This window comes from Staurois parvus, unplaced genomic scaffold, assembly GCF_062004578.1.
Source record: "Staurois parvus isolate SC_StPar_1 unplaced genomic scaffold, SC_StPar_1.0 ptg000298l, whole genome shotgun sequence".
In the NCBI taxonomy this organism is placed as follows: domain Eukaryota; kingdom Metazoa; phylum Chordata; class Amphibia; order Anura; family Ranidae; genus Staurois; species Staurois parvus.
In genome coordinates, this window is record NW_028318094.1 from 9,720,881 (window position 1) to 9,744,445 (window position 23,565).

The 23,565-nt window shown below is 43.7% G+C and overlaps 1 protein-coding gene across 1 annotated transcript in view; it reads right to left on the reverse strand.

Moving 5' to 3' along the window:
* Nucleotides 1–7,164: 7,164 nt before the first annotated feature.
* The window catches only part of IL12B (interleukin 12B), a 32,861-nt gene continuing 16,460 nt past the window's right edge, over nt 7,165–23,565 (reverse strand). Inside the window, exons 7-8 of the mRNA XM_089682862.1 lie at nt 19,769–19,881; nt 7,165–10,768 (exon numbers count right to left, since the gene is read on the reverse strand). Coding sequence (XP_089538988.1) covers nt 10,669–10,768; nt 19,769–19,881 — 213 coding nt within the window. The 3' untranslated portion in view covers nt 7,165–10,668. The remainder of the gene's footprint in view (nt 10,769–19,768; nt 19,882–23,565) is intronic.

The window sequence follows — 23,565 nt, forward strand, 5'->3', positions numbered from 1 at the left end:
GGGGCCCATGGCAAATTAGGGGCCTGGCAGCAGCTATGGGAGGCCCGTAATCTGCCAGCACCCTATGACAAAAAATGGAACACACCAGCAGTGTGAGGAGACCTGAAAGTGGCACATGGCATGAGACACTGTGGACCTGGCAGCAGCATGAGGAGGCGGTACAGGGGCCCATGGCAGATTAGGGGCCTGGCAGCAGCTATGGGAGGCCCGTAATCTGCCAGCACCCTATGACAAAAAATGGAACACACCAGCAGTGTGAGGAGACCTGAAAGTGGCACATGGCAGAGTGTGGCGATGGAGACAGCAGCAATGGTAGGCCGTACAGGGACCCATGAGAGACTCTGGACCTGGCAGCAGCATGAGGAGGTGGTATAGGGGCCCATGGCAGATTAGGGGCCTGGCAGCAGCAATGGGAGGCCCGTAATCTGCCAGCACCCTATGTCAAAAAAATTGAACACACCAGCAGTGTGTGAGGAGACCTGAAAGTGGCACATGGCAGAGTGTGGCGATGGAGACAGCAGCAATGGGAGGCCGTACAGGGACCCATGAGACACTCTGGACCTGGCATCAGCATGAGGAGGCGCTATAGGGGCCCATGGCAGATTAGGGGCCTGGCAGCAGCTATGGGAGGCCCGTAATCTTCCAGCACCCTATGTCAAAAAATGGAACACACCAGCAGTGTGAGGAGACCTGAAAGTGGCACATGGCAGAGTGTGGCGATGGAGACAGCAGCAATGGGAGGCCGTACAGGGACCCATGAGACACTGTGGACCTGGCAGCAGCATGAGGAGGCGGTATAGGGGCCCATGGCAAATTAGGGGCCTGGCAGCAGCTATGGGAGGCCCGTAATCTGCCAGCACCCTATGACAAAAAATGGAACACACCAGCAGTGTGAGGAGACCTGAAAGTGGCACATGGCATGAGACACTGTGGACCTGGCAGCAGCATGAGGAGGCGGTACAGGGGCCCATGGCAGATTAGGGGCCTGGCAGCAGCTATGGGAGGCCCGTAATCTGCCAGCACCCTATGTCAAAAAAATTGAACACACCAGCAGTGTGTGAGGAGACCTGAAAGTGGCACATGGCAGAGTGTGGCGATGGAGACAGCAGCAATGGGAGGCCGTACAGGGACCCATGAGACACTCTGGACCTGGCAGCAGCATGAGGAGGCGCTATAGGGGCCCATGGCAGATTAGGGGCCTGGCAGCAGCTATGGGAGGCCCGTAATCTGCCAGCACCCTATGTCAAAAAATGGAACACACCAGCAGTGTGAGGAGACCTGAAAGTGGCACATGGCAGAGTGTGGCGATGGAGACAGCAGCAATGGGAGGCCGTACAGGGACCCATGAGACACTGTGGACCTGGCAGCAGCATGAGGAGGTGGTATAGGGGCCCATGGCAAATTAGGGGCCTGGCAGCAGCTATGGGAGGCCCGTAATCTGCCAGCACCCTATGACAAAAAATGGAACACACCAGCAGTGTGAGGAGACCTGAAAGTGGCACATGGCATGAGACACTGTGGACCTGGCAGCAGCATGAGGAGGCGGTACAGGGGCCCATGGCAGATTAGGGGCCTGGCAGCAGCTATGGGAGGCCCGTAATCTGCCAGCACCCTATGACAAAAAATGTAACACACCAGCAGTGTGAGGAGACCTGAAAGTGACACATGGCAGAGTGTGGCGATGGAGACAGCAGCAATGGGAGGCCGTACAGGGACCCATGAGAGACTCTGGACCTGGCAGCAGCATGAGGAGGTGGTATAGGGGCCCATGGCAGATTAGGGGCCTGGCAGCAGCTATGGGAGGCCCGTAATCTGCCAGCACCCTATGTTAAAAAAATTGAACACACCAGCAGTGTGTGAGGAGACCTGAAAGTGGCACATGGCAGAGTGTGGCGATGGAGACAGCAGCAATGGGAGGCCGTACAGGGACCCATGAGACACTCTGGACCTGGCAGCAGCATGAGGAGGCGCTATAGGGGCCCATGGCAGATTAGGGGCCTGGCAGCAGCTATGGGAGGCCCGTAATCTGCCAGCACCCTATGTCAAAAAATGGAACACACCAGCAGTGTGTGAGGAGACCTGAAAGTGGCACATGGCAGAGTGTGGCGATGGAGACAGCAGCAATGGGAGGCCGTACAGGGACCCATGAGAGACTCTGGACTTCGCAGCAGCATGAGGAGGCAGTATAGGGGCCCATGGCAGATTAGGGGCCTGGCAGCAGCTATGGGAGGCCCGTAATCTGCCAGCACCCTATGACAAAAAATTGAACACACCAGCAGTGTGAGGAGACCTGAAAGTGGCACATGGCATGAGACACTGTGGACCTGGCAGCAGCATGAGGAGGCGGTACAGGGGCCCATGGCAGATTAGGGGCCTGGCAGCAGCTATGGGAGGCCCGTAATCTGCCAGCACCCTATGACAAAAAATGGAACACACCAGCAGTGTGTGAGGAGACCTGAAAGTGGCACATGGCAGAGTGTGGCGATGGAGACAACCCACCGACTGTTTTGCTCGCTGCCAAGCTTCCACCCTCTTCTCTTGATGATGCGGAAGCAATAGCCTGATGACGACGAGGCTGCCAAGTGCGATCAGCCTCATCATCATCAATTAGGGTCTCCGCCTCACTACTAGCCCCCTCGGCTGCGTGTGGGTCAGGAGACAGACCTGTCTCTAGACCGGCTACCGAGCCACTCTCCTCGCCACTACTTCTTCGCCTGGCTGCTGAAGAGGCGGATGTCTCCCCCCGTTCCTGACCGCCCTCTGTTAGCTCTTCCTCACTGTACTGGATGACACCGGGAGCACTGGCCTCTGGCTGCGAATAGTGCTGCCTCGACCCCTTCCTCTGCTGCCACGTCTGCTCGCTCCTAAAACATTGCCTCCTCTGCCACTCCTCTGCATGTTGTCTGACATACTCTTTAATTCAACGATTCTGTGTCCCTGAGTAACAATTCTGTGTCTGTCCCTGAGTAACAATTCTGTGTCCCTGAGTAACGTTTCTGTGGCCCTAAGTAACAGTTCTGTGGCCCTCAGTAACAATTCTGTGTCCCTCAGTAACAATTCTGTGTCCCTCAGTAACAATTCTGTGTCCCTCAGTAACAATTCTGTGTCTGTCCCTGAGTAACAATTCTGTGTCCCTGAGTAACAATTCTGTGTCCCTCAGTAACAATTCTGTGTCCCTCAGTAACAATTCTGTGTCCCTGAGTAACAATTCTGTGTCTGTCCCTGAGTAAGAATTCTGTGTCTGTCCCTGAGTAACAATTCTGTGTCCCTAAGTAATGTTTCTGTGGCCCTAAGTAACGTTTCTGTGGCCCTAGGTAATGATTCTGTGGCCCTAAGTAACGTTTCTGTGGCCCTAAGTAACGGTTCTGTGTCCCTCAGTAACAATTCTGTATCCCTCAGTAACAATTCTGTGTCCCTCAGTAACAATTCTTTGTCCCTGAGTAAGAATTCTGTGTCTGTCCCTGAGTAAGAATTCTGTGTCTGTCCCTGATTAACAATTCTGTGTCCCTGAGTAATGTTTCTGTGGCCCTAAGTAACAGTTCTGTGGCCCTCAGTAACAATTCTGTGTCCCTCAGTAACAATTCTGTGTCCCTCAGTAACAATTCTGTGTCTGTCCCTGAGTAACAATTCTGTGTCTGTCCCTGAGTAACAATTCTGTGTCCCTGAGTAACGTTTCTGTGGCCCTAAGTAACAGTTCTGTGGCCCTCAGTAACAATTCTGTGTTCCTCAGTAACAATTCTGTGTCCCTCAGTAACAATTCTGTGTCCCTCAGTAACAATTCTGTGTCTGTCCCTGAGTAACAATTCTGTGTCCCTGAGTAACAATTCTGTGTCCCTCAGTAACAATTCTGTGTCCCTCAGTAACAATTCTGTGTCCCTCAGTAACAATTCTGTGTCCCTGAGTAACAATTCTGTGTCTGTCCCTGAGTAAGAATTCTGTGTCTGTCCCTGAGTAACAATTCTGTGTCCCTAAGTAACAATTCTGTGACCCTAAGTAACGTTTCTGTGGCCCTAAGTAACGTTTCTGTGGCCCTAAGTAACGATTCTGTGGCCCTAAGTAACGTTTCTGTGGCCCTAAGTAACGTTTCTGTGGCCCTCAGTAACAAATCTGTGTCCCTCAGTAACAATTCTGTGTCTGTCCCTAAGTAACAATTCTGTGGCCCTAAGTAAAGTTTCTGTGGCCCTAAGTAACGGTTCTGTGGCCCTCAGTAACAATTCTGTGTCCCTCAATAACAATTCTGTGTCTGTCCCTAAGTAACAATTCTGTGGCCCTAAGTAACGTTTCTGTGGCCCTAAGTAACGATTCTGTGGCCCTAAGTAACGTTTCTGTGGCCCTAAGTAACCTTTCTGTGGCCCTCAGTAACAAATCTGTGTCCCTCAGTAACAATTCTGTGTCTGTCCCTAAGTAACAATTCTGTGGCCCTAAGTAACGTTTCTGTGGCCCTAAGTAACGGTTCTGTGGCCCTCAGTAACAATTCTGTGTCCCTCAATAACAATTCTGTGTCTGTCCCTAAGTAACAATTCTGTGGCCCTAAGTAACGTTTCTGTGGCCCTAAGTAACTTTTCTGTGGCCCTAAGTAACGATTCTGTGGCCCTAAGTAACAATTCTGTATCCCTCAGTAACAATTCTGTGTCTGTCCCTGAGTAACAATTCTGTGTCCCTAAGTAACGTTTCTGTGGCCCTAACTAACGATTCTGTGGCCCTAAGTAACGTTTCTGTGGCCCTAAGTAACGTTTCTGTGGCCCTCAGTAACAAATCTGTGTCCCTCAGTAACAATTCTGTGTCTGTCCCTAAGTAACAATTCTGTGGCCCTAAGTAACGTTTCTGTGGCCCTAAGTAACGGTTCTGTGGCCCTCACTAACAATTCTGTGTCCCTCAATAACAATTCTGTGTCTGTCCCTAAGTAACAATTCTGTGGCCCTAAGTAACGTTTCTGTGGCCCTAAGTAACGTTTCTGTGGCCCTAAGTAACGATTCTGTGGCCCTCAGTAACAAATCTGTGTCCCTCAGTAACAATTCTGTGTCTGTCCCTAATTAACAAATCTGTGGCCCTAAGTAACGATTCTGTGGCCCTCAGTAACAAATCTGTGTCCCTCAGTAACAATTCTGTGTCTGTCCCTAAGTAACAATTCTGTGGCCCTAAGTAACCTTTCTGTGGCCCTAAGTAACGATTCTGTGGCCCTCAGTAACAATTCTGTATCCCTCAGTAACAATTCTGTCTTCCCTGAGTAACAATTCTGTGTCCCTAAGTAACGTTTCTGTGGCCCTAACTAACGATTCTGTGGCCCTAAGTAACGTTTCTGTGGCCCTATGTAACGTTTCTATGGCCCTAAGTAACGATTCTGTGGCCCTAACTAACGTTTCTGTGTCCCTAAGTAACGTTTCTTTGTCCCTAACTCTCTCCCTGCATACAGCCAGGTCTGCCTCTGTTGAATGACTGGAGGCAAATGGAGAATTCTAAAATGGCCGCCATTTATAGCTCGACCATTACACTGTGCTGGCTGGCTGGCTGCTGATTGGCTAATGCGATCACATGTCATGAATGAATGCATTATGGGTCAGCGCGCCTTGTCTGCGCGCCTTCCCAGACATCCCCGCTCCGTCGCCGCACATGTCGCCGCCATTTTAGGAAAAATTTCGATTCGACGCGAATCGAAATTTTCCTAATATTCGAAACGAATTCCACTTCGCCTACTTCGATTCGCTCATCTCTAGTCTTCAGTTATCTTGACTGCCAGAGCCCACATAAGGTTATGAATTTCCCTAATAGGGGACACATACATCAATACAACCTGACAGGTGTTCTAATTTCTTTCTAATCTAAAACTAAAAAGTCTATGAAGTCTAAAGCCAGCCATAGATGGTTCGATTGATCAGTCTGCGGATTTTACATACGACTATTGCTAGTGGCTATTAGCGTTCTCCTGGCAGGGACAGCTTGCACAATGGCTTGCAGGAAAGAAAATTGCTCCATCTATGGCCGGCTTTAATATCGAAAATTATCTAAAGCCCAAACTTTTTCTTTTCAGTTTGTGTGGAAAAGCTAGTACCCCAGTTGGTTTTCAGTTGTGTTGGCCTCTAAGCTTGGTGCAGGCTCCAAATGAATCAGATGACTGCCAAAAATGGCAGCACTAATGCTTGGTGGAACTCCAACAGGGTCCCAAAAAAATCAATATACACTCACCGGCCACTTTATTACGTACACCTGTTCAATTGCTTGGTAACACAAATTGCTAATCAGCCAAGTCAATGGCAGGATTTCAATGCATTTAGGCATCTAGACGTGGTGAAGATGACATGCTGAAGTTCAAACTGAGCATCAAAATGGGGAAGAAAATGACTTTGAACATGGCATGGTTGTTGGTGTCAGACAGTGGTCTGAGTATTTAAAAAACTGCTGATCTACTGGGATTTTCACGCACAACCATCTCTAGGATTTACAGAGAATGGTCCAAAAAAGAGAAAATATCCAGTGAGTGGCAGCTGTGTGGATGAAATGCCTTGTTGATGTCAGAGGTCAGAGGAGAATGGGCATTCGATTTCAACTGCGACATTCAGATGGTAGCGCCAGAATTTGGTGTAAACAACATGAAAGCATGAATCCATCCTGCCTTGTATCAACGGTTTAGGCTGGTGTCGGTGGTGATGTAATGGTGTGGGGGCTATTTTCTTGGCACTAGCAAGGTGTACCTAATAAAGTGGCCAATGAGTGAAAGGATGAGAGCACCCATTCATAGAGACTGGTATAGATATTTTTGTTTGCCACAATAAAAAAGTCTATCAAGTGTTGACATCCATTCACTCCACGTAGGCTTTTATTGTTGTCTGTGTTCCTGTTGGTGAGATTTACCCTCTCTATTTGTGTTGGTGACCAATTATCAGAGATTCATAGGAAACCCAAAATTGTACAATTGTCAACGGGACAGGGGGGGGGCAAGGGAAAATTTTCCAATGGGGACACATTTTCCACAAATCAGAGAACTAGTGACCCCATTGATACATTTTTCCTCATCTCCTGTCCCGGAGACAATTGTACAATTTTGGGTTTCCTATCACTGAAATCAGAGAAAGGACATTCAGTACAGGAGAGACACCTTTACAACTGTGCAAGACTGAAGGTAAGGCTGGAGGTCAGTTGTATAGAAAAAAAAATAACAATAACACATTTATTTGCTACAAAGAAAAATTTATTGAGTTAAGTTTAAAATTAATATTTTAAAATAAAAATATTTTGAAACAGTACAAAAATAAAGGAATAACTCTGGTTTCTATAGTTCATAAATTCTGCAGTGGTATCAAATATAATTATAAGTAAGATTGTCAGCTAAATAAAGCATAAGTTATAGAGACCAGCTCTGTTTGTAAGAAAAGATGGTATAATTCCAGTGCCAAAATAATGACAAACACAATAACACTTTGAAAAAGGTCTATGATTATCTTCAGGTTTCAGGTGTTGTGCATGTGAAAATAAAACCTAAAGGAGAACTCCTCCCTTACATTATAACTGCATATTGGTAGAAGACAAGCAATGTTAAGCCTGCTCTAGTTCCTCTTCTGTACTGTACAGTATATCTCTATGAAGTTACTGCTAACAACTTCCCTCTCTGCGTTACCCCATTTGCTGCTGGATCAATGTGTTTTGGCCACCTTGAACCTGACTTGAAAGAAATGGGAATAAGACAGCCAGGCTATTTCACTATAGTCACTCCATAAAGTGGTTCTAAACCTCTAACATGAAATATGAACAAAGCATATCTCTCTATAGTGAGTGCTTGTTTCAATTAAGAACACTAAGTGTTATTTCTGTCCGCTGCTTTGTTCTGCTGTTATCTGCAAGAGGCACTTCTGACAGGTTTTCCTGACACTAATAGGTTAAAAGGTGACAGGGGAAGGAGTGCCAGCACACAATCTGTGATTGACAGCCTCAGCTCGGTTCCTGTGTGTTGTGTGAAGGGGGATGTATCCCTTCCCTCCAATAGCTCTCAGAGCTCTCCTCTCTGAGCTCTGCAGAGTGTAACGTCAGCTTTCTGCCCCGTTTTCTGAAAGCTCAGACAAGCTACAAACACAAGGAAAGCGTTGCATTCAATGTAACCTAGTGCTGATTAAAAAAAACACTAAACTTTTAAGATAGAAAGTATGGAAGAAATCTCAGAATTCTGACCTTTGATCTCAGAATTCTGACTTCTAATCTCAGAATTTTGACTTTGAAACTCAGAATTCTGACTTCTAATCTCAGAATTCTGACTTCTAATCTCAGAATTCTGATTTCTAATCTCAGAATTCTGACTTTTAAATTCAGAATACTGACTTTGAAATTCAGAATACTGACTTTGAAATTCAGAATTCTGACTTTGAAATTCAGAATTCTGACTTCTAATCTCAGAATTCTGATTGAGTCTCAGAATTTTGACTTCTAATCTCAGAATTCTGACTTCTAATCTCAGAATTTTGATTTCTAATCTCAGAATTCTGACTTCTAATTTCAGAATTCTGATTTTTAATCTCAGAATTCTGACTTTGAAACTCAGAATTCTGATTTATAATCTCAGAATTCTGATTGAGTCTCAGAATTTTGACTTCTAATCTCAGAATTCTGACTTCTAATCTCAGAATTTTGACTTCTAATCTCAGAATTCTGACTTCTAATTTCAGAATTCTGATTTTTAATCTCAGAATTCTGACTTTGAAACTCAGAATTCTGATTTATAATCTCAGAATTCTGATTGAGTCTCAGAATGTTGACTTCTAATCTCAGAATTCTGACTTTGAAATACAGAATTGTGTTGAAAATTTTTAGGATGGCCCCAGGGCTTTTCCATGGGAAAGTGAAAATATTTGAGTAAAGTTTTTTTAAAAACTGACCTGAAACCTGAAGACTAGCATAAAAATATTAATACATACAGTATAAATACTACAAATTTCAAGTTTGTTTTGGAAATGACCAAAAAATCAGTAAGCAAACCAAAACCTGGACAAAGAGAATCATATTAAGGTTGCAAATATTAGCCAATCAGATGTTTGCTTTCATTCTTGAGGGCTAGCCACAGAGAAGCCTCATTATGAGGAGTGAGTTGGAAGGACAAAATTAACAGCCAATTTATTAAATAAAAACAGACATGGTAAAAATCTCATTCGCTTTTCCCTATAGAAATGGAAAAAGCTGACATGCAGGGCATAGAAAGTCTCCTACATGCTGGAAAATATTTTGGGTAATGATGACTTCAGAGTGCTAAGTATTACACCCTTGTTAACCTCTACATCACTTTACAAAATATGTGAACCTTTACCATGTAAAACAACCCATTCAGTTGAAAATAGAAATGAAAGGCAAAACATTTATTTTAAAAAAATATAAATACAATTTTTTCTTTTTTTATAAGTGATCACATAATGTCTGTATTCAACACTACATAAAGGAGTTGGTGAGCTGGGGGTGGAGAAACATCAGTATACTGATCTTCCCAGTGGATGGCTGTGCAGGGGGGGATTTTGTATCAGCACAAGTTTTGAAAAGTGACCACACTGGGATGGATGTGCACTCATGACTAGTGTTATGCAGGCCCCATAACTTCTTTGCTTAGTTTCAGAAATTATCTTTTTTATCTTTTTTACAAGGTTAAAGTTCTGTCATGTGATCTTGCATCACTTCTTCCTAATACTGTGGGATTGGGTTACAGTCAGGGGCGGACTGACAACTCATGGGGCCCCTGGGCAATAGGGGATCATGGGGCCCCTGTGTCCTTGCCTAAACTCAAAAAACCCTATGAAAAAGGTACCAGGGGCATCTTATGGGGCCCCCTACTGACCCCGGGCCCTCAGGCGGTGCCCGAGTTTCCAAATGGTCAGTCCGCCCCTGGTTACAGGACACTGTGCAGACACATGGTGTGCCTGTATTCCATAGTCTGTTCAGCCTGAGGCAACATGTAGGCTGTGCTTGAACAGGGGGCATGTTCAAGAGGCATGCTGTGACTGTGAGGGGGTGCATACCAGAAGTAGGCTGTGATTGGTCAGGGGGTGTGGTGGCTGAACAAACTACCCAATATAGGCATGCTGTGTGTCTGCACAGTGTCCTGTACATCTGAATGGCCAGACAAAGGATGAAAACTGAGCAGGGTAACACAGATCAGATGCTTTGTGTGGTCTTTTTAGAACAAGGAAGGAAGGTGATGGGCAGGATCAACCGGGTACTTCTGATGGAGGAAGTACATGAAAATGAAAGAGACTACAATTTGTAAAATGCACATTTGTGAACACACATATATAAAAAAAAATATTCAGGCTACCATAAGCTTTAATTATTTCAGGTTCAAACTAGTCAAATCACTTGCTATGATAAGGTCACATACAGGTGCACTAGCTTGATGTGGAAAAAGGTAAGCTGAAATATGATTGGCTGCTCTAAGCAATGCCACATATTTCTTCTTATCCCAGTCAACACATGACACCCAGCTTGATATTAGAAGCAAAGAACACAATTACTTCAATCTTATCAGAACATACATAAAATAACACTTTAGATTTTAAAGCACAAGAACAGGTGAAGGTAAAGCAACACATAAAAGTGGAAACCTGCAGACCTATTGGCATTGAGAATGATGAGCCTTCTCTGTCAGGCGGTAGAGATAGAATGCAGGAGCTTGTCTGGATGGTAAGCAAGAGAGGCTGCTATCTAGAGTTTCTTATCCTTTTTCTTCTTCTTTTTTTTATTTTTCTCTTTTATTCCTTTATCTTTTTCTCCCTTCTTATTCTTCTTACGTGTATTTTTCAGGCTGTGAATTAAAAAGACAATGGTTTTCATCAGCTCTACTTTTCTGTATCTTCACTGACAATTTTTTAAATTTTGTTAGGTTTTTCTACAAACGTGCGCAGGTGCAAACCTCAAGGCATAGCTGCTCTAGCGACCAATCAGAAGCCAATGATTGGCTGCTGCTAGTTCTTTCACTTGCCCCTTCGCTTGGTTTTCTTGGTGATGGGAGCCCAGGGATGGGCTTTAAGACATGCAAAATGCACTCAATTTGCGATCTGCAACGGGTGTCAATACAAACTTAAGAACCCCCCAAACACAGTGCCTGCTCCTGCCCCCACAGAATCACCTGGTACTTTTGTACCATGTGATCTGGTTGTAATGCGTTTTTAAAAAATAGAGCTTGCACTACTTCTGGTGTGGTGCGATTTTAGCCCATTCAAAATGAATGGGCTGAAATCGCACCACACACAACTGCATGTGAATCGCGCTGTGTTCCTGTACGATTCATATGCGGGCATGGTGTAAACCGGCCCTTAAATTTAATATCATATCCCATTAATTTCAAACCACAGCCTCTGCAATTTTCTAAGACTAATTGTTAAAAAATTTAGTTTTTTGCAGCATGGAAACATTGTGATGCCAGAATGCCCCCATTCTTTTCATTTCCTGTTTGTGTGATTGACTCACTGCTTTTCCTAGAAGTCTGCACAGAGTGACAAATCAAATTTCAGGCATCCGCTTAAACAGCACTTCTGTTTTTGGTGAGATACTCTCCAAGGGTTATCCTTCCCTTAAAGACATTGCAGTTTCTTTCATTACAATACTAAAATTATGGTAGTTATCATGGCAGAACCTCCTACCCAGGGACCAGTTTACAGACTTATGCACATTGATGATTAGTGCTGGACACTGCTCAGATCAGTGTATTTCTGTGCTGGGTGCGTCCAGGTGTTTCTATTCAGCCACGGATAGTAAGCCTGTGCAAATCAATTACAGGCTAATACTGTCCATGGCTGTCTGCAGCTATTCTCATGCACACACAACGAAGACCATGGATGTGCCTCCCTGGATGCAAACTGTCTGAGCCTAGGTGTGTGTAGCCATCCCTAACTGCAGGTAATCACTTCATGTGTGATTACATGCGACAGCAGAAGAAAGCACCTGACATACACTATGCGATTCCACTTCAGGTCGGTCCACTTACATCTGTCCAAACATCGGGTGGCAGTCCAGCTCGCAACTGTACGTTTTAAGTGAAGAACATAGGATGATTGTATTCCAGTTAACATCCACGTCTGTAAAAGAAGAAGTTTTAGAATATTCATAAAATCAAGTACAATGCAGCAAGAAAGTGGTAGTCTCATTTCTCTTGCTGCATTGTACTTGATTTTATGGATATTCTATAATAGTGGACATTAATTGGAGTGCTGTCATCCTATATTCTTTACCTGACCGTACCTGAAAACTATGCTGATCTAAGACAGGACATCCTGGATCAAACAGAATTTTTTTCAGAGCAGGGAAAGTTGTGAAACTGCAAGAAAGTGTTTTATTCCTCTTTAAAAAAATCCTCAAAACTGGAGTTACAAAGTAACAAGTTAATTTTATTGTCGGTGCTTGGTTTAGGGCTCTTTCACATGGACGTTCTGATCGGGTCCACCTGCCCATTTTTCAGAACCTCCATTCTCCTCTATGCAGCGGCGGGTATAAACGGACCTGTGTCCTTTTACACCCTCCAACATCTGATCCGATCCACCAAAAAGGGACGGATGGGGATCCAATTCCCCCTCCATCTGTCGGACTGGGTCGGATGAAAACAGACAGGTGGTCCGTTTTCATCCAACCATCCATTGAGGAGAGTGAGCAGCTCTTTGTTCTGCAGCAGCAGAGCAGATAGAGCTGTCATCAGCTTGCTCAGCGAGGATCAGCGGCAAGATCCCTCGCTGAGCAAGCGGATCCGCTAAACGGGTCCGTCCCATGTGAAAGGATCCTTATACTTGCATTTCAATTACTTCTCCATCACACTTTTCACATGTACAAGTAAGGAGTAGCGGTATAGCCTGTATAGGCTCTAACTTGTGATGTGAATGTTATGCGGGGTTGAGGAGGTGTGATAGTAAGGCTGCATTCACACTTGAGCATTTTGTAGCATGTAGCTCGAAGATCCAAAAAAAGCTCAAACTTAAAAAATCAATTGTTGTCTATGGTGCTTGTTCACACCTGATCTTGCAAACAGGCACCATAGAGAACAATTGATTTTTTATGTCTAAGTGTTTTTGGAGCTTGAAGCTACAAAACGCTCAAGTGTGAATTCAGCCTTATTGAGAGTTTACTGCAGGTGGTTCATGGCAGCTCTTCTTTGAGAGGACAATAGGTGATCCGAAAACAAAGTGGAACTTTATGCTGAGATATGAAAATGGGCGAACAGCCAGGATTTTTTTTTCACTTAGTTTCTATTGAAAAGGTAGTACAGACAACCAACATTGGTTAAATTTTGATTACAAGCCGGCTCAGCCGGCCAGAGGCATATGAAGCGGACAACTTCAGGTACATACTGAAGCATAATGTATGAAAACTAGCCCAAGGACAGTTTAGCCAGATAGTACAACTAGTGAAATATCACAAGAAAGATCATGGACATGGTAGCAAATGAAAATAAAGCAATCCTAACCTATAATTTGTAAAAAGGGGTGGGAAAAACTACCAGCCTATAGTCACCTGCTGTTGGGTAAAAAAAAAAGGATGAAAGGAGACCCCCTAACCCGGCAGCCTAGAGAAGTCTGTTGAAATGTAAAGGAGAGAGAAAAGGTGAGAGAAAACAAAAAAAGAGCGGGGGCAGATTAGGAAAATAGGTGGGGAAACAGAGAAAGGGGGAAGGTAAGGAGAGGAAGTCCCAGAGGCGTATGCTGTGAATAGCATTGTATGTGGACTATATTCAGAGCTCCAGAAAATGCGCAGTCAACTGTAAGGGTGGAAAATGGTTGAGCCAGGGCATAAACATGTATCATGTGTGTCATTAAGGATCTCTGTGATTTTTTAAATTAATTATTGCACCTTGGATATGGTGCTTTACATTATTGAAGCTAAGAGTCATTAATTTTCATGCCCGTGCTAACATTTGTTTTGTCGCCATAAAATTATGAGTGATTAATTTGCGTTCTAGATGTGTGATGTGTGCAATCAGTTGGTGCAGGAGCCCTTCTCAGGGTTTCTTTTGCAGATTAATGTTGATTATCATATTGACCATAGTGTATACCCAAATCCACAACCTCCAAACTATGACATGTCATCAAATATGTTTCATATCCTTCAGTTACAAAAAACCTTGAAAACAGGAGGAAGGATGGTTGGGAGATGCAGTGCAATTCTGGCTTTGGTATAATACCATTGGGACATATCTTGAAAAGGGTGTTCCAGGGTGGAACATTACACAAGGATTTAAACAGTTTTCCACATTTTATTTCAAGTTTCAGGAGACAATGTGTATTGGGGCCTGAGTATCAATGTTACCCTGGATGGAGTATAGTATAGATATGAGACCTCAAGTCGTCGGGTTGGACCTGCATCTAGACTCATACATTGTCGATGGTTGGGCCTGGTCATAATTATTAAGCAGGGATTCCACAAATTAGCGAGCCTGCAGATAATGAATCCTTTTGGAATCTGGTAAGTCATAGGATTCTCAAAGTTGTTGGAAAGAGTAGATGCCTCATGTAGGTATAGATGAATCAGAGTGACTTGCGAGCCACAGGTGTGATAATTACTAGAGGATCGCAAACATGAAACACATAACTACAACTGTGTTGGAAATATCTACAAATATACCGTATTTTTCGCTCCATAGGACGCACCTGACCATAAGACGCACCTAGGTTTTAGAGGTGAAAAACAAGAAAAAAAAATATTCTGAACCAATGGACTGCAGACACAGTACAGGAGATGACCAGAGACTGCAGACATAGTACAGGAGATGACCAGAGACTGCGGACGTAGTACAGGAGATGACCAGAGACTGCGGACACAGTACAGGAGATGACCAGAGACTGCGGACACAGTACAGGAGATGACCAGAGACTGCGGACACAGTGCAGGAGATGACCAGAGACTGCGGACACAGTGCAGGAGATGACCAGAGACTGCGGACACAGTGCAGGAGATGACCAGAGACTGCGGACACAGTGCAGGGGATGACCAGAGACTGCGGACACAGTGTAGGAGATGACCAGAGACTGCGGACAGTGCAGGCGATGACCAGAGACTGCGGACAGTGCAGGGGATGACCAGAGACTGCGGACAGTGCAGGGGATGACCAGAGACTGCAGACAGTGCAGGGGATGACCAGAGACTGCAGACAGTGCAGGGAATGACCAGAGACTGCAGACAGTGCAGGGAATGACCAGAGACTGCAGACAGTGAAGGGAATGACCAGAGACTGCTGACCTTTGGGGAGGGAGGGGGAGCGGGTACCTGAATTTGACAGGTTCCCACTTCCGCGGAGTTGTCCTTCCCTCTTCTTCCCGGGCCGGCTTCTGTGACAGCCGGGTGCCCACTGCGCATGTGCGAGAAGCGCTGCGATTTGTGAATGGCCCAACTCCTTCTGGGACCTTTCATGTGTCCCAGAAGACACCGGATTATTCACAAAGCGCAGCACATGCGCAGTGGGCACCCGGCTGTCACAGAAGCCAGCGTGGGAAGACTGTGCAGCGCTGGAGTGAGGAACAGGTAAGGCCTTGCAGGAGACAACAGCTGAGCGGCCGGCCCGGTATTCTGACATGGTGGCCACAAAAATACCAGACCGGCCGCCTTATATTCGCTCCATAAGACGCACTGACATTTTTCCCCCTTTTTTGGGGGGAAAAAAGTGCGTCTTATGGAGCGAAAAATACGGTATGTTGCGCTCCTAAATACTTCTCAATAAATAATAATTAAATTATTACCATTAAATTAATTCAAATTATGATACAAATAACTAATAAAAGTGTATAAATACCAAACCCTTTGATCACAACCCCCTGATGAAGCCACGTGATTGGAGGCGTAACGCGTAGGGGAGGGGCTACGTCATCACTCGGAGAGGAGCTGCACAACACGATAGACTGCAGGTGTATGACTCAGAGGCCAGCAGAGGATTTCCAATGGGATATTGCATTATTTAAACCTGTCTAATGTGAGTTTAATACTTGGATGGTGGGAATAAAAAGTTTTAAAAGGTAAAGCACTATGTCCTCTATTTCTTCCTGCATGCGGAGTAACACAAGGAGAGGATAATTAGGAGGTCTGAGATAACAAAAGGAGTGTGTAATCCCTGAGGGGATAATCAGCCACTAGAGGATACATCCATTACTCCTAAAGGAAGGATCTCCCAATTTTACCAGCAAAAGTATATGTCCAGCAGGTTCCAGGGAAAGTGAACCAAAAGCGTGTATAGCCTAATTGCAGGCATCAAAGGAGGTGAGCGCACATCTTCACTATTTGAAGGATTCACAAAAGTCACAAATTGAAGAACAACAAGCACCAAGTCACTATATATAAACAATTGTTTATTCAATGGGACTATTATTTTGATGATATTTGGATTCATACTAATCACTACGAATTATTTATGAGCATTTGGTTATTTTTATTTATGGGGGATCATTTAAATGCGTTTTAGTTGAGGGTTATTAGTTGGTTTATTATCTTTATTATATTAAATGAGGGTATTATGAATATAAATTAAATTGAGGGTATTAGTAAGTACATCATGTCACTAATAGATGATTTATGAGCACTTGGTAAAATATTTTTTTGAGGAGTATTTCATGTGGAATTATTTTGATATTTATTTGGAGGAGATTGATTAGTTGAAATTATCTATTTAAATATTTTTTGGTATTTATACACTTTTATTAGTTATTTGTATCATAATTTGAATTAATTTAATGGTAATTTAATTATTATTTATTGAGAAGTATTTAGGAGCGCAACATATATTTGTAGATGCCTCATGTAGTTATGAGAGAGCGAACAGTTGTGAAACCATGGGTGCTCCACCAGTGGATGCTTTGAGGGTTTTCCATCCCAGGTGGGTAAAGGGGGCAGTTAAAAATCTGCAATAGTGATAAGTGAGGGGAAAGTAAACAGATTGAATACTTTAAGGAGTCCCAAAGGGTGTGGGCTAGTATTGGGTTGAGAGGTTTGGGGCATAGCGGAGGAGGTATCCCCAGGGTATTGTGGAGGAGGGGATTGGGTCAATGTCTACTATGTCAATGTACTTCAACTGGGGTGCCACTCTACCTGCATGCAGTTGGACTAATGGAGCAATTTGAGCTTCTTTGTAATAATTGGAAGTGTTGGGAACCCCCAAACCTCTTATGTTTGTATAATACACGCCTATTCAGATGTGGTCTAGTAAATCCCCAAATAAATTTAAAAATAAGTTGTTGAAGGGTGCAAAGTGTAGCTGGGAAAACAAGGGCCAGGAAGATTCTGGATGGGTAAAAAATGTTTTGGTAAGAAAGACATTTTTACTGCGTGTATAAGGCCTATCCAAGAGATACTAGGTATATCCCAGAACTTAAGCATGTAGGTGAGGGATGTAATAAGAGGCTCTATATAAATAATGCGAAGAAGGGGTAAGATTCATTAACAGTTATGGAAGAAAATTAGACCATTGGAATGAAAATTGGGCCTGTATAGCAGTGTTTACACTGTGAAGGATATGTTGAGCGCTTGGAACTTGCCTGGTTGACATGAAGGCAAGATAAAGAAGTGAATCTCTGCAGGAGAGAAAACAAATGAACAGGCAGAATTTGTAATGCAAAAGAGACATGCTTTGTCTCTTCTGAATTAAAGCTACTTACAGTTGCAAGAAAAAGTATGTGAACCCCTTGGGATTACGTGGAGTTTTGCATGAATTGGGCATAAAATGTGCTCTGAACGTCATCTAAGTCACAACAATAGAAGAACACAGTCTGCTGAACATAATACTACACAAACATTAGATGTTGCCATGGTTTAATTGCACATAACATGTAAACATTCACAGTGCAGGGAGGAAAAAGTATGTGAGGCCCTAGCTTAATGACTTCTCCCAGAGCTAATTGGAGCCAGGAGTGAGCCAATCTTGACTCCAATCAGTGTGATGATATTGGATGTGTTGCTGACAGCTGTCCTGCCCTTAAAAAACACACACCTGTTTTGGGTTTACTAGTTTCAAGAAGCACTGATGTGAACCATGCCTCGCAGAAAAGAGCTCTCAGAAGACCTTCGATCAAGAATTGTTGACTTGCATGAAGCTGGGAAGGGTTACAAAAGTATCTCCAAAAGCCTTGATGTTCATGTGTCCACGGTAAGACAGACTGTCTACAAATGGAGAAAGTTTAGCACTGTTGCTACTCTCCCTAGGCGTGGTCGTCCTGTAAAAATGACTGCAAGAGCACAGCGCAGAATGCTGCATGAGGTAAAGAAGAATCCCAGAGTGTCAGCTAAAGACCTACAGAAATCTCTGGCACATGCTAACATTTTTGTTGACACATCTACAATAAGGAAAACATTAAACAAGAATGGAGTACATGGGAGGACACCACGGAGGAAGCCATTGCTGTCCAAAAAGAATATTGCAGCACATTTGAAGTTTGCAAAAGAGCACCTGGATGTTCCACAGCACTTCTGGCAAAATATACTGTGGACAGATGAAACCAAGATTGAGTTGTTTGGGAAGAACACACAACACTATGTGTGGAGAAAAAAGGGCACAGCACACCAACATCAAAACGTCATCCCCACTGTAAAACATGGCGGAGGGAGCATCATGGTTTGGAGCTGCTTTGCTGCCTCAGGGCCTGGACGGATTGTTGTCATTGATGGGAAAATGCATTCCAGAGTTTATCAAGACATTTTGCAGGAAAACGTACGACCATCTGTCCACCAACTGAAGCTCCGCAGAGGATGGGTGATGCAACAGGACAATGACCCAAAGCATACAAGTAATTCAACAAAACAATGGCTGCAACAGCACAGAATACGCCTTCTGGAGTGGCCCAGTCAGAGTCCTGACCTCAACCCGATTGAAATGCTGTGGTATGACCTTAAGAGAGCGATTCACACCAGACATCCCAAGAATATTGCTACACTGAAACAGTTTTGTGAAGAGGAGTGGTCCAAAATTACTCCAGATCGTTGTGCAGGTCTGATCTGCAACTACAGGAAACGTTTGGTTGAGGTTATTGCTGCCAAAGGAGGGTCAACCAGTTATTAAGTCCAAAGGTTCACATACTTTTTCCTCCCTGCACTGTGAATGTTTACATGTTATGTGCAATTAAACCAAGGCAACATCTAATGTTTGTGTAGTGTTATGTTCAGCAGACTGTGTTCTTCTTTTGTTGTGACTTTTTATGCCCAATTCATGCAAAACGCCACATAATCCCAAGGGGTTCACATACTTTTTCTTGCAACTGTATCTGCCTGCCTGCCCTGTACAGTGAGCTGTGCATGCACAGCTCACTACACAATTTTAACACTGCTGAAGCTGACAGAACGTCTGTGTGAGCGTGGGAGGGACGTCACCGTAGCCCTGCCAATGTCAGCGGCAGGCAAGGAGTTCCGGTACAGCGCATAGTTGGATTGAAGGTGAGTATAGTTCCACTTTAAGGCCATGATTTGTCAAAACAGGTTGAATGATGCCTTTTACTTGGCAAAAATAAAGTATTTATATATATATATGTGGGTTTAGACATAAGTGCTGGCTACTTAATTGATTCTGCTTGGGACTCCCGCCATGTGACAAAGTTGGATGCATGAGCAACCAACTGCCAAACGCCAGCACTTTTACATGGGAAGAAAGGGAATGAGTTACATGCTTTCTCATACTTGGAAGTGCTGGGTATTGCCTTTTGCTGGGGAGTGAAGGAAGGGTAAGTACAAGAAGCTGCAGGAGCCAATATCATAAGACAAAGCACAATTCACTTTAAGATCACTTTATCACTCCCCCAATTTTAGCTGTGTCTTATAGTAAGTGAAGTACATTGGATATCTTACCTACTTGTAACATGACCATTCGCTCCAGGATGAGTTGATGAATTTGTCTCTAGCTTGGACACAAAAGGATTCTATGTGTTTGTCCTCCAACTTAAAAGTGGTTTCATCAGTTTGATGCTAAAATGTTAAAAACAAAATGGCATTTACTTTATAACGCATACTTATTTTTTTGTTTAGACAATAAAGTGGTTCTAAAGACAATCAACAATTAATCTATGATGCAGTCTTCCAATTGCATTAACAAAGCAGTTTTGTTTTTCTGATCTCTTCCCACATTGTTTTTTTTTAACCTGTTGATCCTGCTGTTATTTTTCAGTTTCCTTTCCAAACCAAGCTGTCCAGCAAAAGCAGAGGTTAGAGAATTGAAACTTGCCATTTAACACTGACAAGGGTGCTTACAATGGGCAGCTTTTATTCATTTCAGTAAACACTTTATCACAAAAGAAAAAAAAACTGTTGCTGTAACTGATTAAAAAGTGTTAGCTGGAATTAGGCCTTAATTTGTTAGTCAACACTACCCTCTCAAAACAATGCTTGGGTGACACTGTTTCTCTTCCATAGATAGAGGAGCCGCCCTAAGACAGGAAATGTGTTACTGTCCAGATCACCAGCTGAAAACCAAGGGGAGTTGTTTTATTATGATGAACTACTGCAATTGTTCATATTTTAAAACCAAGTTTATAAAAAAATACTTATTTTCCCAAGCAACATAATTTGAATTTAAAGTGTATATCCAGCCAAAACATTTTACAGTAGAACTGTGGGCAAAACATTAATGCCAGTAGAACCATTATTTACTGGTTACTGGTAGGGTTACATGGAGGGTTAGTGTTAGGGTTACAGGGAAGATAAATGTTAGGGTTACAGGGAGGGTTAGTTTTAGGGTACAGGGAAGAATAATGTTAGGGATACAGGGAGGGTTAGTGTTAGGTTTACATGGAGGGTTAGTTTAAGGAATACAGGGAGGGTTAGTGTTAGGTTTACATGGAGAGTTAGTGTTAGGGTTACAGGGAGGGTTAGTGTTAGGGTTACATGGAGGGATAGTGTTAGGGTTACATGGAGGGTTAGTGCTAGGGTTACAGGGAAGATTAATGTTAGGGATACAGGGAGGGTTAGTGTTAGGTTTACATGGAGGGTTAGTGTTAGGGATACAGGGAGGGTTAGTGTTAGGTTTACATGGAGAGTTAGTGTTAGGGTTACAGGGAGGGTTAGTGTTAGGGCTACATGGAGGGATAGTGTTAGGGTTACATGGAGAGTTAGTGTTAGGGTTACAGGGAAGATTAATGTTAGGGATACAGGGAGGGTTAGTGTTAGGTTTACATGGAGGGTTAGTGTTAGGGATACAGGGAGGGTTAGTGTTAGGTTTACATGGAGAGTTAGTGTTAGGGTTAAAGGGAGGGTTAGTGTTAGGTTTACATGGAGGGTTAGTGTTAGGGTTACAGGGAGGGTTAGTGTTAGGGTTATATGGAAGATTAGTGTTAGGGTTACATGGAGAATTAGTGTTAGGGTTACATGGAGGGTTAGTGTTAGGGTTACAGGGAGGATTAGTGTTAGGGTTACATGGAGGGTTAGTGTTAGGGTTACAGGGAGGATTAGTGTTAGGGTTACAGGGAGGGTTAGTGTTAGGGTTACAGGGAGGATTAGTGTTACCTGAAGGGTTAGTGTTAGGGTTACAGGGAGGATTAGTTTTAGAGATACAGGGAGGGTTAGTGTTGGGCTTTCAAGGAGGGTTAGTGTTAGGGTTACATGGAGGGTTAGTGTTAGGGTTACATGGAGAGTTAGTGGTAGGGTTACAGGGAGGGTTAGTGTTAGGGTTACAGGAAGGGTTAGTGTTAGGGTTACAGGGAGGGTTAGTGTTAGGGTTACAGGAAGGGTTAGGGTTACAGGGAGGGTTAGTGTTAGGGTTACATGGATAGTTAGTGGTAGGGTTACAGGAAGGGTTAGTGTTAGGGTTACAGGGAGGGTTAGTGTTAGGGTTACAGGAAGGGTTAGTGTTGTTGGGGTTACAGGGAGAGTTAGTGTTACGAATTCAGGGCGGGTTAGTGTTAGGGTTACATGAAATGGTAATGTTAGGGTTATTACAGGGAAGGTTACTGTTAAGACTTCAATGAAAGTCAGTGTGAGAAGAACATGGTAGGTTGTTAGGGTGGCAGGGATGGTTAGAGTTACAAATACAGGACAGGTAAGTGTTAGGATTTCAGGAACGGCTACTATGAAAGGATCTTTAATTTCAGCATTGCTTTCTATAATGAAACTACCAGCACCAAGATTCTATCACTAAAAATACAGTAATGTACCTAAGTGAGCCCTCATTCAATATAAGGGGAGTATTTTCTGTACATATAAATAACTCCTAGATTTTGTTACTGTATTGTGTCATGTACTGTCCCCCACTACTCTGTACAGCGCTGAGCAAACTTTTTGGTGCTATATAAATACTGTATAACAATAATAATACTAACCACTAAAAGAATGCAAACAGGTTTTCATAGTTTGCTAAAGGAAACAAAGGCCATCTGGTTTGATTTTCAAGTTGTGATACTACAAGAACACATACAGTATAGACGTAACATATCACAAGACAATGGTTTAGATCTCTCCTGTCCTGACTGTTAAAAGTTTCCAGGAAGTTCTGTGCAATCTACACTTCCAAGTACACTGGAGGCACCAGGAAACAGGTAACACTTGCTATAGAAACACTATCATATTTCTAAACATAACTCAACCTGCTCAGTACATTCTTTCATTTCCAGGAAAGTGTATTATTTTACATAGAAGCCTATCTACATGTAATTAACCCTTGATTTCTTTTTTACTATAATTTTTCTCAGCTTTTTTCCCATTCAGGCATTCTGCCTTTCTGTATTATAAGCAGAGATATTCTATCACATAAAAGGCTGCCACCTGCTTATTTTATTAGCTGGCTTGTAAAAGGACAGTTGAAGTCAGCCACTTGCCCTCCAGAGGATTTACCCCCTTCCTGGCCAGGCTATTTTTTGTGATATGGCGCTGCGTTACTTTAACCGACATGCAGAGCAAAACAAATCAGCATGCTGGAGCTGACAGGGGAGGAATCTATATTGTTTACATACAGACCTTTCTTTTGTCAGTGTTCTTCGGCGATCATTGGGCGCGGGTGGGGAATCTCCAGCCAGGACCTAGTGATCGACAGCCGTAGCCGCCAATGTCAGCGCGGGTGGGGCCCCCTACCTGAAAATGCAAAATCACGTATATGTACGTGATTTTGCTCAGCTCTGCCGCCCTTTAGCAGTATTTGTGCTGTAGGGCGTCGGGAAAGCGGGTAAAGTGGTTGTAAACCCTTCCATATACCCAGTGAAGCGAATGTCCTCAGTTGATACACAGAGATGAAATAAATCCTCCTACATAGGTTGTACCTGTCTTCTCTTCTGAAGTGCTGAATTTATAAAGCTTGTTTGAGAGTTCAAAAAAAGGGGGTGGGGAGCTGAAATAACACACTGCAGAGCTCAGTGAGGAGAGCTCTGAGAGCTGATTGGAGGGAAGGGACACACCCCATTCCACACAGCTCACAGGAGCAGAGCTGAGGCTGCCAATCTGCTGGAAATCCCTCCTTTGTCGCCAATTTTCTCTTGGCAGGAAAGCTTGTTAAAAGCGTTTTGTGCAGATAGCGGAGGAATGAAGCAGCAGACAGAAATGACACTTAGTGCTCTGGATTGAGATAAGTACACACTATAAAGGGATATGCTTTGTTCATATTTCATGTCTAAGGTTTACAACCACTTTAATGAAAAGGACAGTTGAGGTCAGTTAAAGAGAGGAAGT